The sequence below is a fragment of the Streptopelia decaocto genome (assembly GCF_964273445.1).
Source record: "Streptopelia decaocto genome assembly, chromosome: Z".
Lineage (NCBI taxonomy): Eukaryota > Metazoa > Chordata > Aves > Columbiformes > Columbidae > Streptopelia > Streptopelia decaocto.
Genome location: NC_138657.1, coordinates 30,981,235 through 30,995,460, shown reverse-complemented (window position 1 = coordinate 30,995,460; position 14,226 = coordinate 30,981,235). Strand labels below are relative to the sequence as shown.

Sequence of the window (14,226 nt, the reverse complement as noted above, 5' to 3'; positions counted from 1 at the left end):
CATAGGCCTGTGAGTAAGGTGAAAGAGGTTAGTTATCCCCAGGTATGGATACCAAAACTTTAGGTTGTAACCATTTTGAGCTGATCTTGGCTATTTTACAACAAAGTACTGTTTTTCCTGTAGGTTGCTGAGGTATTTGTTAGGTTCTTCACAATTAAGGTAAATTGTCCCAAGCCAGCAACTCCAGGGTTTGTTACCATAACTCATGTTCTGGACTACTTACTACTAACCAGTTCAAGTGCAGTCATCCAAAATTTTATGGGATCTCTGCTATTAATTGTTATCAACTATTCAGACTGCACTAGCTGCAATAAGTGGTTGTAAAGCATTGTTTACCCTTAAAGAAAGGAATAATTTAAATGTTTTGTAGATTTTACAGAATTGACCTACCACTCCGATAATATTTTTATGATGCTGGGCTGGTAACCACTTGCCAAAGATTGAAATATCCCATTTGGAAGAGCATTTCATCTCTTATTTCTAATATCTTCATGACTATCTGTAATTCTGGGCAGTGCTAAATTAGGCCAAATTTGGGTGCACTTGCAGGACACTACATTTATGCATACCTTTGAAGTATGTAATGTATAAATATGAAATATGATTTGCATGAAGAAAAAATATATATATGCAAAGGGGTGGACATTTTAAAATATTTTTGCCCAGCATTTGACACCATCTGGAATTACTTCAGTCTGCAGTATTATTTTCAGGATTTGAGACTGTGCTTCTCCAACTTATGGATGTATTCTACTGAAAAGTAATCAAAATTTCTTGAATTTGTCTCCTTAGATAAAGCAAACATGAAATGGTGGGTAGTACAACAAATCTACACTGTATAGAGCAGAACATTGATATCAGATTTGTATTTCACACATTATTGTGTGAAAGGGTTTATCTAGGGTCAGGTGTTGGGTGAACTTGGCTTCACTTACTAGTGCCTGGATTTTTCTGGTCAAACATTAGCAACAAAACATGTTGCTTGATTTTGTTGCCCAGTTGGGAGGGCTGGAGTCAAAAGCAGTCAGATTCAGGAGGGCCTACATTCTTAGGTATATTTTGCAGCAGTACTTGTATGAGGTGCGATAATTTCTAGCTTTTGGAGTGGGACTTGAACTACATATTTCTGTTGAACAGGTTTGGAGAGTTTGTTATAAAAATCTTGTTGGGTCCAGTTGTCAGTTGCTGCTTCCTCGTAGCTTTTCTATGGTGTTAGACATGTTGGTGCATGTGGGCACAGCACAAGCTGTTTAAACAGAGTAAGTTAATGCTTGATGGAATCAGTTACTGAATGTGTATTTCTCCTGTACTGCTGGGTCAGGATAGAAGCATTACTGTGAGGCAGGTGATAACTAACTTTGCTCTGTAGGTTGTGTACAGTTCACCATAACCCACATGCCAAACTCGGTTTTGCAATCAAGTTGTGAAATGAAGCAGACTTCTGAATTTTGGGGTGCTCTTTCAGGAGCACGAGCATCACAGTGTGAGCATGGAAAACACCAAGAACTACCAGGACCTGTGTCTCACAGAATATTAGAGACTGGAAGAGACCTCAAAAGATCATCCAGTCCAATCCCCCTGCCAGAGCAGGAACACTTAGATGACTTTACACAGGAATGTGTCCAGGTGAGTTTTGAACGTCTCCAGAGTAGGAGACTCCACAACCTCCCTGGGCAGCCTGTTCCAGTGTGTTCTGTCACCCTCACTGAAAAGAAGGTTCTTCTGATATTTAAGTGGAACCTCCTGTATTCCAGTTTGTACCCATTGTCCCTTGTCCTACCATTGGTTGTCACTGAGAAGAGCCTGGCTCCATCCTCGTGACACTCACCCTTTACATATTTACAAACATTAATGAGGTCACCCCTCAGTCTCCTCTTCTCCAAGCTAAAGAGACCCAGCTCCCTCAGCCTTTCCTCATAAGGGATTATTATGATTATTTATTGTTATTACTATTACGTTATTGCCTCGATTCACTTCCTGTGTCCATTTACATACCGGATGCCTCAGGCATTCATTCCCCCCACAAAACAAACAAGCAAGAGTGCTTTCGTGGTTTCCCCGCCGCGGTTAACTTCTGGGGGGGGCGGGTAGGAAGGTGAGGTGCGGGCCGTCTCCTCATCTCCATCCCCGCCTCCCTCTGGCCAGGAGGGATGCGGGGCTCTCACCGCCTTCCCCCGCCACACCCCCGGCCACACCCCCGGCCACGCCTCCGGCCACGCCCCCCGGGGGCTAGTGGCGGCGGCGACAGCTGGAGCTCCACTCTCCCGTCGCTGCCACCATGACGGACCGTTCCGCCTTCGACACCAATGTCATCACCATGACCCGCTTCGTGATGGAGGAAGGCAGGCGGGCGAAAAGCACCGGGGAGTTCACTCAGCTCCTCAACTCCCTGTGCACGGCCATCAAAGCCATCTCCACCGCCGTCCGGAAGGCGGGCATCGCCAACCTGTGAGTCCTGGGATGCTGGGAGGAGGGTGGGCGAAGAAGCGCCGGGAGCATCCCGCACCTCCCCACATCCCCGCGGGCCCGGGGTCCTGCCGCCCCCGGGGTGGTGGCGATGTCACCTGAAAGGCGTGCGAGTGGGGTTGCACCCACCCACCCCCTTGCACAGAGCTGTCAGTGACTCCATTAGCATCTTTGACTCTTGGTTTTCTCGAGTGAAATGCACCTTCTGCCTTTCTAACAGTGTAAGGCATGCAGTCCTTGACAGATGTCTGCTGCTGAGAGACCTTCATGCAGAACTTCTGAAGGGCACTTTGAACCAGATGAACAGACTGAAAGACAGAGCCTGTCAAACTAAGGCTGAATTATCACTCATTGTAGTCAGCAGCTTAATGCCAAAGCACTATTTTATGCTATGAGGCATTTAGCCAAATTCAGTGGAGTTTTTTTATATAGCATTATAGCAACTTCAGTTTCTCTATGAACTTTTGGACGTCTAAGGCTTTTAGAAAGAGCACTGGTTAGGAACAGCTGTGACTGTAGTCAGCCAGACAGAGGAGAGTAGCTCTGGAGATGCATCAAAAGGAAATCAGAGCTCTTCAAACGTTAAATAACTCAAATTGACTGTGGATAACTAATCCCCCTAAGTTTTTTACCTATTGTTGATGAGAAAAATTGTATGCTGATCAGGGCTTTAGGCATGGGCTGCTTCATTACTTAATTGAAGTTGTAGCAGAGAGGAAATGAATTTGCCTCTACACAGCATGTAGTGGAAAATGTAATAAGCAAAAGGCCTCTGGCAATACAGAGTAACATTTATTACAAAATGTATCAGAGAGCTGAAAACTCCGGTGGCTGAAGTTAATAGAATAGAAGGAACTGCAAAAGAGAATAAAAATCCTTCACTTCATGTACATTTGAACAATTTTTCTGTGTTCTGAGTTCAAACTTTATATAACTGCGATAGTTTTTTGTCACTATGTGCTAGCCCTTTCGTGTGCCTTCTGTGTCTATCAGTAAACACCAGGTGTACTAACCTAAGGTCCCATTCCTTATGTGTCCTGCATGTATGTCTGCTGACTGCTGCCCACAGGTTTGATACCTGTGCTGCTAGCCTTGCCTTATGATTCCCTACAGTGGATTTGACTCTCCACCAGTGCTGAGGACTTGTGAGCCTCCTTGAGCAGCACGTCTCCCGCTGTGGAATGGCCTTTTCTAACTGGTGGTGGGATTTTGCTTGGCTGTCAGGGAATGTGAACAAATAGGGGTGACTAGGGGCCGTTTTTTGGATCACCCTCAGGCTCAGCTGTCTGCTCAGGGTTGCCCAGCAGCAGATGTGCAAAACAGACAGGGAAGCCACAGTCTCTTCCCAGCTGCAGGCTCTGCACAGGGCACCCTGCCATCCCCTGCCGGGAGTCCCCAGCAGATGAGGTGTGAGAGCTGTGGTGGCTGCCTGTACAGAGATTTTGCTATGAGGATGAGGGCTTGTGCTCCGCTCACAAGCATGGTGTTCAAAATACATTGTTTTCTAAAAGGACTTTTACACTGGAGGAAAAATGTTCAAGCCATTGTTGCAGCAGGAGAGAAAGAGAATCATGCCAGCTCTTTTTCTTTGTCTCATATATTAAACTGAAGAAACGTAATACATTCCTAAAGTAGTGTGTTCAGTGTTATTACAAAAACCCTGAAATACCAGTGTTCAGCCCAATCAATGAATTGTAGCTGAAGTATGTAAGAGTCATCTGAATGTGTGCAGAGCTGGCTGTTGTTTTTCTTTTCTTAATGCTAAACTTCCCCTCTTTCTGTTTCGTGTGGTTTCAAAATCACCTGCCACAAGATCTCCTGCTACTTCCTGATGCCAGATGGCTTGGTTCTGATTAGCTCACAGGGTTCTATTTGTGTTTTATATTTGTATTTCTCAGTTTTAATCCCAAGGAAATGTTTACTACTTAAATCAAAATTAAACATTGAACCACAAAAATGTTGATTTATCTGTAAGCAAAGTGTTTCTACTGCAATTCATACATCATATTGCTAACCAGGAGCAAATTACACACAGAGGTTAGACCATAACTAGTGTCGAGAGATTAATTGTTACTTTTTAAGTACAAATTTTCTAATGCCTTACCTTCTAGGGCATGCAGTTATATCAGAACCTAGCATCCAGTGTCAGTATTTAGGTCTTAAAGTTTGGAGCTCCTTAAATAACACAATTATTGTAACTCAGCCTTCACAGCCTGCTCTGGCTATGTTTGCCTATAGCTTCCTGGCCGTTGAAAGCTGATTCCTTGTCTTATGTTCGTTACATTCAGTGTCTTCTGGATTTGCTATCACGGCTAATGTTAGCGGGTATCAGCAAGAATCCATTGCAAATAAGAAACAGGCTTAGAGAACTGAGATATCATCCAAAAGTGCTGTTTGTTTTAGAAGCATAGAGTTACCAGGAATGGGGTGCATTGCAAGATGCAGTGCCTCATTCTTACAAAATGCTCCCTCTTGCCATTGCTCCAGCTATGGCATTGCTGGGTCTACCAATGTGACGGGAGATCAGGTAAAGAAGCTGGACATCCTTTCCAACGACCTGGTGATCAACATGCTCAAGTCATCCTTCAGTACATGTGTTATCGTGTCGGAAGAAAACAAAGACGCTGTGATAGTGGAAAGTGAAAAACAGGTTAGTAGCTTTAAAGCCTCTCCCTGCTTGATTTCAAATTAGCTTTTGTGGATGTACTGCTTCAGATATGAGAAACTGAAACTGAGCTGGACAGAGTCAGTCAATATTTGTCCTTTCTGTAATTTCTGCTCTCTTGACTAATGTTTGTTGGTTTTGTAATATTTTTTCCCTGTTGTTCCTCCGCACCTTCCTATTTTCTCACCTTTTCCTAATTGTGGAGGAAACTGATTTCTTGTTTATCCTATCTGATCTCTGGAACTATGCTCTGAGTCAGTCAAGCCCTTTTGTTAAGTAGCTTCGTCAGTAGGACACTGAGGAGCTGTTCTGTGCAGGTCAAATATTGAGTACTTTAATTTGTGAAAATTCTCCTTGAATCCCATGAAGGGCTTAGCAACAATGAAACAAAAATGATATTTACTTATTTATAATTATTTACAGTCACAATTTTGCATGCATTTGTTCCGTTTTCATAGTTAATATTTTGGTGTCATTATGTAAAATCTGAGTAAAAAATTAGCAAAAACATACAACTAAAATGAAATTTAGAAAGTATAATAGTGTTTGCTTTGTTAAAGCCGTTATCTCTTTCTATTTCTGTTGAGAAATCTTCAAAATTTATTTTATTGGCATTGTATGAACAAAGACTACTGTAGATCTGAACAAATACGATTTTAGATCCACAAAGATCACTGAGACAGGCTTAGTGTTAATGCTTTTTAAAACTAAATGTGAGCTAATATGGTGTTTTTACCCAGAATTCCTACCTGCAGAGTTTCTGGTAAGCAGGATGAAATCAAACAAAAAGCAAATGAACACTTAGTGTTGTTACACATGATTTTTAAAATTACTGTGGATAAAATAAGGGGAAAACAAGCTATTTAAAAGATACAGTTAATTCAGCTGTTTTCCCTGTACTGTAAATTTTCTGTACCTACAGGAATCCTTAAAACAGCAATAGGCAGGGACCATTCTTTTCTTTGGAGGGAAACCTCACCAAAAACCAGGATAAGACCACAGGCTGGCTAAGATAATTTCAGACCACCTGTCCATTCAGAGCACAGATAAGGTGAAATGCGTAGTTTATGAATGCCAGGTGTTAAAAGCCTTTTTAATGTCTCTAATTTTAGATCTACATGGAAAAGGCTAATCTTTTTCATTTGTGTTTTTCCTTATAAATCAGAAAGCCATTTTCTTGTAGATGAGAAAGTGTAGCCTAAGTAGTAGTTATTACAGAACATCTATCAAAATGGATTGGCATTAATTAAATAAATGAAGCTAAACTATACATTAAAAAGTATTCTCCTTTACATACATATGCATATATAAAATATAATTCTGTAGGAAAACATGTTTCTTGTGTCATCATTAGTTACTTACTTTAAAGATTTCCCAGCTTCTTCTGTGGCACAAATCACACAGTTGTAATCAAGAATAAAATCTGGGCCAAAGAATTTCTAATATTTGAATGCAGTTCCTTCATAATATTTAAAAGACTTTTCGTTTATATTGTTTTGAAAGTCTCTGAGGAAATTTACCTACTGAAGTATTTTTATTTGGGGGAGGTGGGTAAATAATTTCACTTACCTAGTTGCTCCCTCTTTTGTATTTTCTAGGGTAAATATATAGTCTGCATAGACCCCTTAGATGGCTCATCGAACATTGACTGTCTTGTTTCCATTGGGACCATCTTTGCCATCTATAGAAAGGTAAAATGCTTTCGTGTAGGATAGGAACAACTATTGTGCACCTTTCAATGACATATAAATGCATGTGAAGACTTTATAAATTCTAACTGAACTTGTTTGTGAAAGAGGCTTTCAGGGCCAGCTTTAAGTTAAATCTACTATTTCACAGATACTTCTATAAAACATTTGGGAGGGACATAAAACATTTGTGAGGTATTTGCATCAGTCTCTTAGGAGACAAGGCGCCTGTATGCACATGGAAGCTTGACTGATATTTAATTAGCCAGCTAAAGGAGTTACCCCTTACGAACAAATCAGGTCTTAGATTTCATGAGCATTTGTGTTGAGACAAAATACCATGCAGTTGTCATCTACTTGCGGAATGTGCTTTCAGATTTTCTTGTTCTCTGTATTAATACTCCTGTTAGCCTGAAGGCAGGCTTCAAACACAAACAAGAGCTGAAACATGGCATGTGCATTTGAAGTGTCTAATTCACTTTGAAAGGCAGAAACCTTGTCTGAAGGAGCTTGAAATACTGGATTTACATGTCACAGGATGGGGGAAAAAGTAAGTCAGATAAAACACACCTGACTGTCCATTTTAATCATCTTATGTTGTCATACATCCCAAAATAACTATTTTCAACTTCATTTTTGTGTGAAACAAAAGAAAACAGAAAAATCCCAAGTACTTTTGATCAGCTGTGAACTCCATGAGTCATGTTCCCTTGCTTGCTTTTCAATTGTGCCTTGGAGTTTTCCTCCGAGCTGTGTTCATCATCACTTACAAGGAGGTGCACAGCTCTATATTATCTCCTCAATCCTTTCCTGCTTCCTGCATTCCAAGTAGGCTTATACAAGGGTTTTTCTAGATCAACATGTTTGACTCCTCCACATAACTTGTATTAGTACATCCAGTAGGAATCTCAGTTGTGCATCATGGACGCATTTGTGCCACCTCATGCATGGATATGGAGTAGAAGACCATCCCCATCCCAGAGACCCCAGTTGTGTCATAACTATAGAAATGGAGAAATCTGACTGTGCTCCTTCATATTCCAGGTGTCCCCTGGTGAACCTTCTGGGAAAGATGCTTTACAGCCTGGGCGTAATCTTGTGGCAGCTGGTTATGCGCTTTATGGCAGTGCCACAATGCTGGTACTGGCCACTTCTGCTGGAGGCGTCAACTGTTTCATGCTGGATCCGGTGAGAATGTCTTCTGGTTCTTAGTTTCTTTTGGGGGATAACAAGGCACTATTTGGAAGAACTCTTTATCCCCTGACCAAATCAAACAAATGACCAATTTTCAAGCTAACAATGAGAACTGAAGTACACTTAATAACCCATCAGCAATAATGTCTAGAGATTTTTGCGTTCTGCCCACCTGCTGCAACAGTGTTCTGCGTGATTCAACAATGGGAAGACAGCTTAGTCAGTGCAGCAAATACACAGCATGTGCCAAATCATATGATATTTAAAATTAGCTGTTTTCTGCAATGCAGAGTGCCCTTTATGACTTGTTTATCTTTTCCTTAGTGCTAAGGCCTTAGTAAACCAGAGAAGCAAAAATATTTAACCTTCTTCTGTGTTTTCAGATCCCATCATGATGTATAAAAGAGTAAGTGATGTTTATGGGTGCATTTGATGTTCTAGCATGTGTTGACTGTATGACTTTTAAAATAGAAGTCATATTGATCATAGCAGAAAGTAGTTTGCTTTAGTGAGCTGTCTGTTTGTAGTCAGTTAGTTGGGCTGTGCCACCTGCCAGTATTAAAGTTTTAGAACCTGCAGTGGTCAAGCAGCAGGAAATAAGACTTGATTCTCCCTGTTAGATAACAGCTTAAGTAGCTGCATGTGTTTTTGTCTGTGTTCAGACAGCAGGTTTAACCTCGAGCATGTGTGCATGTTATTTTGTTTACTTTTAGCACTAACTTTGAAATTGGCTTCAGTGAAAACTAAACAGACTAGCCCTTGTTTACAGAGAGTGGCTGTCTTGACTCCAAGCTTCCAGTTAACCCAAGCTATGACAAACTGGAATTTTTTAATATCTACAGCTGTTTGAAGATGTTTATGCATTGCTGCAGCCACCATTCTCAGCTTCCAAACTCCTCAGAGATGTGCTTTTATTCTAAGTCTTGCAAAAGAGTGGAAAGCTAAATAACTTCACAGGCAACAGCATTTTTTGGCATAGAGAAGTGACAGAGAGCTGGGAATGGTAGTATGAAGAAGCTTGGATGACTCCAGAACTGATGGTCTGTCTGTGTTTTATGGATAAACAAAACACTTCACATCTGGACTGCAAATATCACTTTTTTCCTAGGTATCAAATTTTTCAAGAAAGTGGCAGCAGCAATAATTTTTTTAAAAAAATTGATTTTTGCCTTTGTTTGTAAATAAATGAGGAATTAACGTTAACCAATTGTTTTTCTTTCTTATTGTTAGGCAATTGGAGAATTCATTTTGGTGGATAGGGATGTGAAAATCAAAAAGAAGGGAAATATCTACAGTCTCAATGAAGGCTATGCTAAATACTTCGATCCTGCAGTCACAGAGTATCTCAAAAAGAAGAAATTCCCTGAGGTAAAATGTCCTGTTTCAAAGAAAATTTCTGATGATGAGCAACACTCATAATTTCAAACTTTATGGTTGGTCACAGTCTCATGCACTGCTCAGAGCTTGTCTTCCCTTCCTGTCTATTTAAAAGGAATCTTCCTGTAGGACTGATAATAAGAGCAGCAGTTGATGTGACTAGATATTTCACAGTCCCTCAGTACCAGGGGCTTGAATAACGGTGCTGGAGGCAAAATTGTATTCAAGTAGACCGGAAGTCACATCTGATGATGAAGAAATTTGGCCGACATGTGCATTAGATTGCTGCTTCCCCACTGCAGTGGCTGAGTGACAAGTGAGGACAGTGGGGACAGTGGTGGGTCACTGCTCAGTGGTAACACAAGTCCCGTCCACTGGTTTTCTACTACACTTGGAAAACCAGTGTAGTTTCAGGCTCTGCTTTGTGGTCATGCAGCTTCCTGGTGTCAGGAGGTCTGAAGCTCTGAGGAGTGCCTGTAAAAATCATGTCTGTTTTCATGCCTTATGCCTGTCATCGCTGGAGTTATTGTGTCGACAGTGAGCTGTAAATATTTACTACTGTTAAGTGTTTGTGACCCTTCTGGACTTCCTGATCTTGCTTTGAACAAAGACTGGTGTTTTCATCTGGCATCTTGCTAGGCTTAAGGTGTTGTTTAGATACTAAGATGGAGTATTATACTCTGGAGTATAATAAGGAAATAATATCAGTAGTCAACTTAACTTTTTCTTACAAAAAAAAATTGTAGAAGCTGGCAAAAATTGGTAGAAGAAGTATGAAAGACCACTCCTTTTGCTCCTTGATTTTTTTTTTCTGCTACAAAAGAAAAACCTGAGCATCAATTCCTAGCACTTGATCTTTTTTTGCTACAAGAAGTGCAGTAATTTCCAACGGTTAGTTCACTGATGGAGAGCTGGTATGCATTTTCTGTTGTTGACACTGCCACTCATCTTCTGTCCATCCTTTTCCTTGGATTTTCTGAATTAGAAAATTAGGAGGAAAAAGGTATTTTCTCCCACACTACTTTGGATATTATCAATGAATCACAATATGGAGGAAGTAGATGTTAGGATCACTACTAGGGGGAAAAAAAAAACAGACCAAAACAAAACCAAACAAGGATTGACCTGATGTGCTTGGAAGTTACATTTATTTAAATGTCTTTCTGCAGGATGGCAGTTCACCATATGGTGGGAGGTACATAGGATCTATGGTGGCTGATGTGCATCGCACACTGGTGTATGGAGGAATCTTTCTGTATCCTGCTAACTCCAAAAGTCCCAAAGGAAAGGTAAACATAGACAAGCCCAGTTACAGAAAATGTTGCATTATCTAGATATTTGCTGTCACAGATCAGTATTTTGATTGTGGAACATGTGTTTTATAACTTGTTTCTTGCACTTCTGCTGTGTGGGTACAGTTACCCTTTGCACACTGTCATGACTGACAGCAACCTGTTGTCAGACACCTGTTTTAGTGCTGCTGCTGACATGTTTCAACTGCACTGACTTCTCTTTATCCCCAAACATATTCAGATTATGTAACATACCAGGAGATGTGCTGTTCAAACAGGCTTCTCTGTATCATCTCAGCCCAAACCATGCGGGCCCCAACCACGCGAAACACCACAAAGCAAAGTAAATAACCCACATTACCCTGAGATTGCTTTTACATGCTAGTAAGTAAGAAGCCTAAATATAGCACATCCCTTACGAGAACCTCTGCCAAAGAGGAAACCATCTGCATCTTGTACTTGGTAACACTGCCTTGTCTGGAGGATCTATGGCTGCCCCTGCCAGGACGATGGTCAGTCAGGGAAGATCACAGGCGTGCAGGCTGACAAGGGGACTGTTTATTCAGCAAAGACCTTTCATCTGTTTTGTAATTGTCTGTAAATTATTGCTTCAGGTTGCAGATAAGATGCAGTTATTCATTAGAGAAACCTAATGGCACAGTCAGGCCCAGTGCGTTGGGTTTTCTTTATTTTTCTTTTCACACAGGCCTACGTGGTCTGCTGCCTTGTTAAAGGTTGTGTTTTAAATACGAGCCTTATCTCTGTGTAAAGAGCACAAGGCAAACACGAGCTATGGAGAACACTCAAATCGGGCAGATCCAGTCTTCACCGTGGTGGGGTTTTTTTAAAGAAAAATCCACACAATTTTGTTATTGAGTCAAAGTTTATATGAAGTTCATAGTGCTTGGTGTGTTGTTTGGTTTTAGATCAAACACCAAATATATTTACATTTCATAATTTTCAGCATTGCCTGGGCTGACCATTGCCATTCTGATCTTTGTCTTCTAGCTGAGACTGCTTTACGAATGCAATCCTATGGCTTTTGTCATTGAGAAGGCTGGGGGAATAGCAACAACTGGGCATCAAGCAATACTGGATATAGTGCCTGAGGATATCCACCAAAGAGTGCCTGTTGTCTTGGGATCTCCTGACGATGTGAAGGAGTACCTTGAGATAGTCAAGAAACACTCAACTAAGTAAAGCAAGCTCGCTAGGATCACTGTGCAGATGGGAAGGAATGCCTTACAGCTGAACCAAAGAACATACTGCAGTACTGCAAAACTGAACTGACCTCTGTAGCAAGAGAGCAAATGAGCCATATTTTCATAAGATTTTTTTTAAAGTGAAATCTTATGCAATTGCATTGTGCAATGAAAGGCATTAAAAGATTGCATTAAAGGAAGCATTAAATGTAAAAGCAAGAGGAAAATGTTTGTTTTTTCATTTATAATTTGTGATACACAAAAGCCAGTGTGCTATAATGAAATACTGTGTTGCATTCAATAACTAGCAGAAGAATCGTCTTTCTCAGACAAACTACAGTCTATCACCAGAATATCTGACTCTGTCCTCTGCTAAAAATCTTGGGGTGAAGACTCAAGAGCCTCTTACAGTGAATGACCTTTCCTAGACCAGTCTCTAGTTCTTCAGCAATATATATAAATGCTAGTGTGGACACCTTCACACATTGTTTCTAGGCCCCAGATGTTACTTGCTGTACTTCAGTCTGGGCTTATTCTGACCAAGAATTAGCATTTGTCAAACATGTACATGAGTGTACAGTGCAGTTACACAAGGATGGAAAAATTGGATAAGGAGCATGTATAGACAGCCTGGTACCATTCTGCTGCAATGAGCTGGCTGTATTTGCCAGAAATTAGCCCACTTGCTTGATGAAAAAATGAACCCGTGTTTTGCTAGCAAATACCACCAGGTGTTTTTTTTGTGTTATTTTGGGAGTGTGCATTACTATGGAAAAGGATTCTGCTGCATAAGCAGAAGTAACTTGCAAAGATCCCCACAAAGCATACTGCCATTTAATGTGATGATTCAGAACATGCTGCTGGGAACAAGACATTAGTGCTTGGGAGCTACAGGGGTTGTCCACCCGTCTGGTTACAGTCTATGGCCATTGCTCACAGGCTTTTTGAATCAGTCCAAATCTACAAATCTTTGACATTTCTCACTGGCCACTCACCTTTGCATAACTTGAACTAAGGGATACATGGCTGTTGCTGTTGAATGGACTGCCACTGAATATTCACTCAAGCCACAGTCTGGGAGCCCCTCTCTGCGGGTGTAGTGAGCTGTCTGAGGATCTTGCCTTTCTGAGCTTGATCTTCCTGTAAAACAAGAGGAAAATAGTGTGGGAAAGGCTAGAAACCATGATGTGAAGGCACACACTCTGAGGGATCACATGCAAAAATAGCTTGGGGCCTAGTTCTGGCACAAGTTGTGCTTGAGGCATTCAAAGGCACACTGGCAATGTATGTATGCATCTGTTCTCCAAAGTGATAGGGCATTTCTGGTGGGTACTGAACGGCCTAGTTTCTGCTGACTTTCCTAGTGAAGACAATGCTTTCAGGGACCTGAGCCCTTAAGGAACTGGGACAGTCCTCGAAGTCTCCACCAAGCTTTTCATGCTCTGAGGTCCAGAGCCTGTCCCTTCTGTAGGCAAAACTCTGCTCTGGGAAATGAACAGACCATGGCTCATGTACCTCACCTGATAGGCACCTGCAAAATGAGGCACCCCACAAACAGCGACCATGTGATAAGCTGTCTAATTTCTGATCAATTCCCCTCTGAGAGAAGGCTACATCTCACAGCAAAGTGCTCTTGTTGCCAGCCCATGGGCCAGCCTGAAAGGAGAGGGTTTAGTATCCCGGCCTGTGAGTGTTGTGCCATGATGTCAGAGAGGACATCATGCAACCAGACAGCAGGTGGGACAGCCATATGCCAGGGGACTCCTGTGATCTGGGCTTTTCCTCACTGGCTGCTCTTTCTTGTGCCAGAATCAATGCTGCTTCCTCTGCCTCTTCAGGTGAGTTAGCTGACCACTGGGATATAGCCATGCTCTTGCTTTTGTAAAATAAAAGAAAATATAATCTTTGTTTTGTCTTTTCATTGTTATTTCAAAGAAACAGCAAGTCTCTCTCAGTTTTTGATGAGGCATGAAGGTGCTGGGGGTGGCTGGAAATGCCTGCTTCACGCACTGAAACACTTCCCAAAGGAATTGCATATTCCTATCCCAAGCATTTCCTTATTTGCTGCCTCTGGCACACACCTCGTAGCACTTTATAAAGTTCCAGGCTTACTAAATTATCTACAGCAGGCAGCATGCTGAGAAGGACTCTAAACCTCTCTGAAGTTCTGAATGCTGCTCCTAGCATGCTGAACGCTCCTAGCATGCTGAATGCTGCACATGACTATTGTTGTCAGGCACAATGTTTTTAGGTCCTTAAGTTTTTAATTTGACCTCTCCCCAGAGCTGTAGCTGGATGCAATTTTTTGTTTAATACACTAAGCAGAGGACAGCTGGAAGCTC

At 41.5% G+C, this 14,226-nt stretch overlaps 2 protein-coding genes across 2 annotated transcripts in view; one reads left to right on the top strand and one right to left on the bottom strand.

Annotated features, from left to right (window-relative positions):
- The window catches only part of AOPEP (aminopeptidase O (putative)), a gene marked incomplete at its 3' end in the record, with an annotated part of 232,900 nt that extends 219,586 nt beyond the window's left edge, over nt 1-13,314 (bottom strand). Inside the window, exon 1 of the mRNA XM_082074083.1 lies at nt 12,880-13,314. The remainder of the gene's footprint in view (nt 1-12,879) is intronic.
- LOC309450892 (fructose-1,6-bisphosphatase 1-like) lies at nt 2,223-12,149 on the top strand. The gene is made up of 7 exons (XM_082074086.1): nt 2,223-2,448; nt 4,954-5,116; nt 6,730-6,822; nt 7,864-8,007; nt 9,244-9,381; nt 10,560-10,679; nt 11,691-12,149. Exons 1-7 carry the CDS (start codon nt 2,279-2,281, stop codon nt 11,880-11,882), a joined length of 1,020 nt encoding a protein of 339 aa, XP_081930212.1. The 5' UTR covers nt 2,223-2,278; the 3' UTR covers nt 11,883-12,149.
- Nucleotides 13,315-14,226: the final 912 nt, after the last annotated feature.

What these genes read in the sequence shown, in the direction of transcription:
- LOC309450892 (XM_082074086.1), top strand. Translation starts at nt 2,279, where the DNA reads ATGACGGACCGTTCCGCCTTCGACACCAATGTCATCACCATGACCCGC. An exon ending in ACTGTTTCATGCTGGATCCG is followed by an intron (nt 8,008 to 9,243) that starts GTGAGAATGTCT and finishes TCTTATTGTTAG; the next exon opens with GCAATTGGAGAATTCATTTT. An exon ending in AAAAGAAGAAATTCCCTGAG is followed by an intron (nt 9,382 to 10,559) that starts GTAAAATGTCCT and finishes GTCTTTCTGCAG; the next exon opens with GATGGCAGTTCACCATATGG.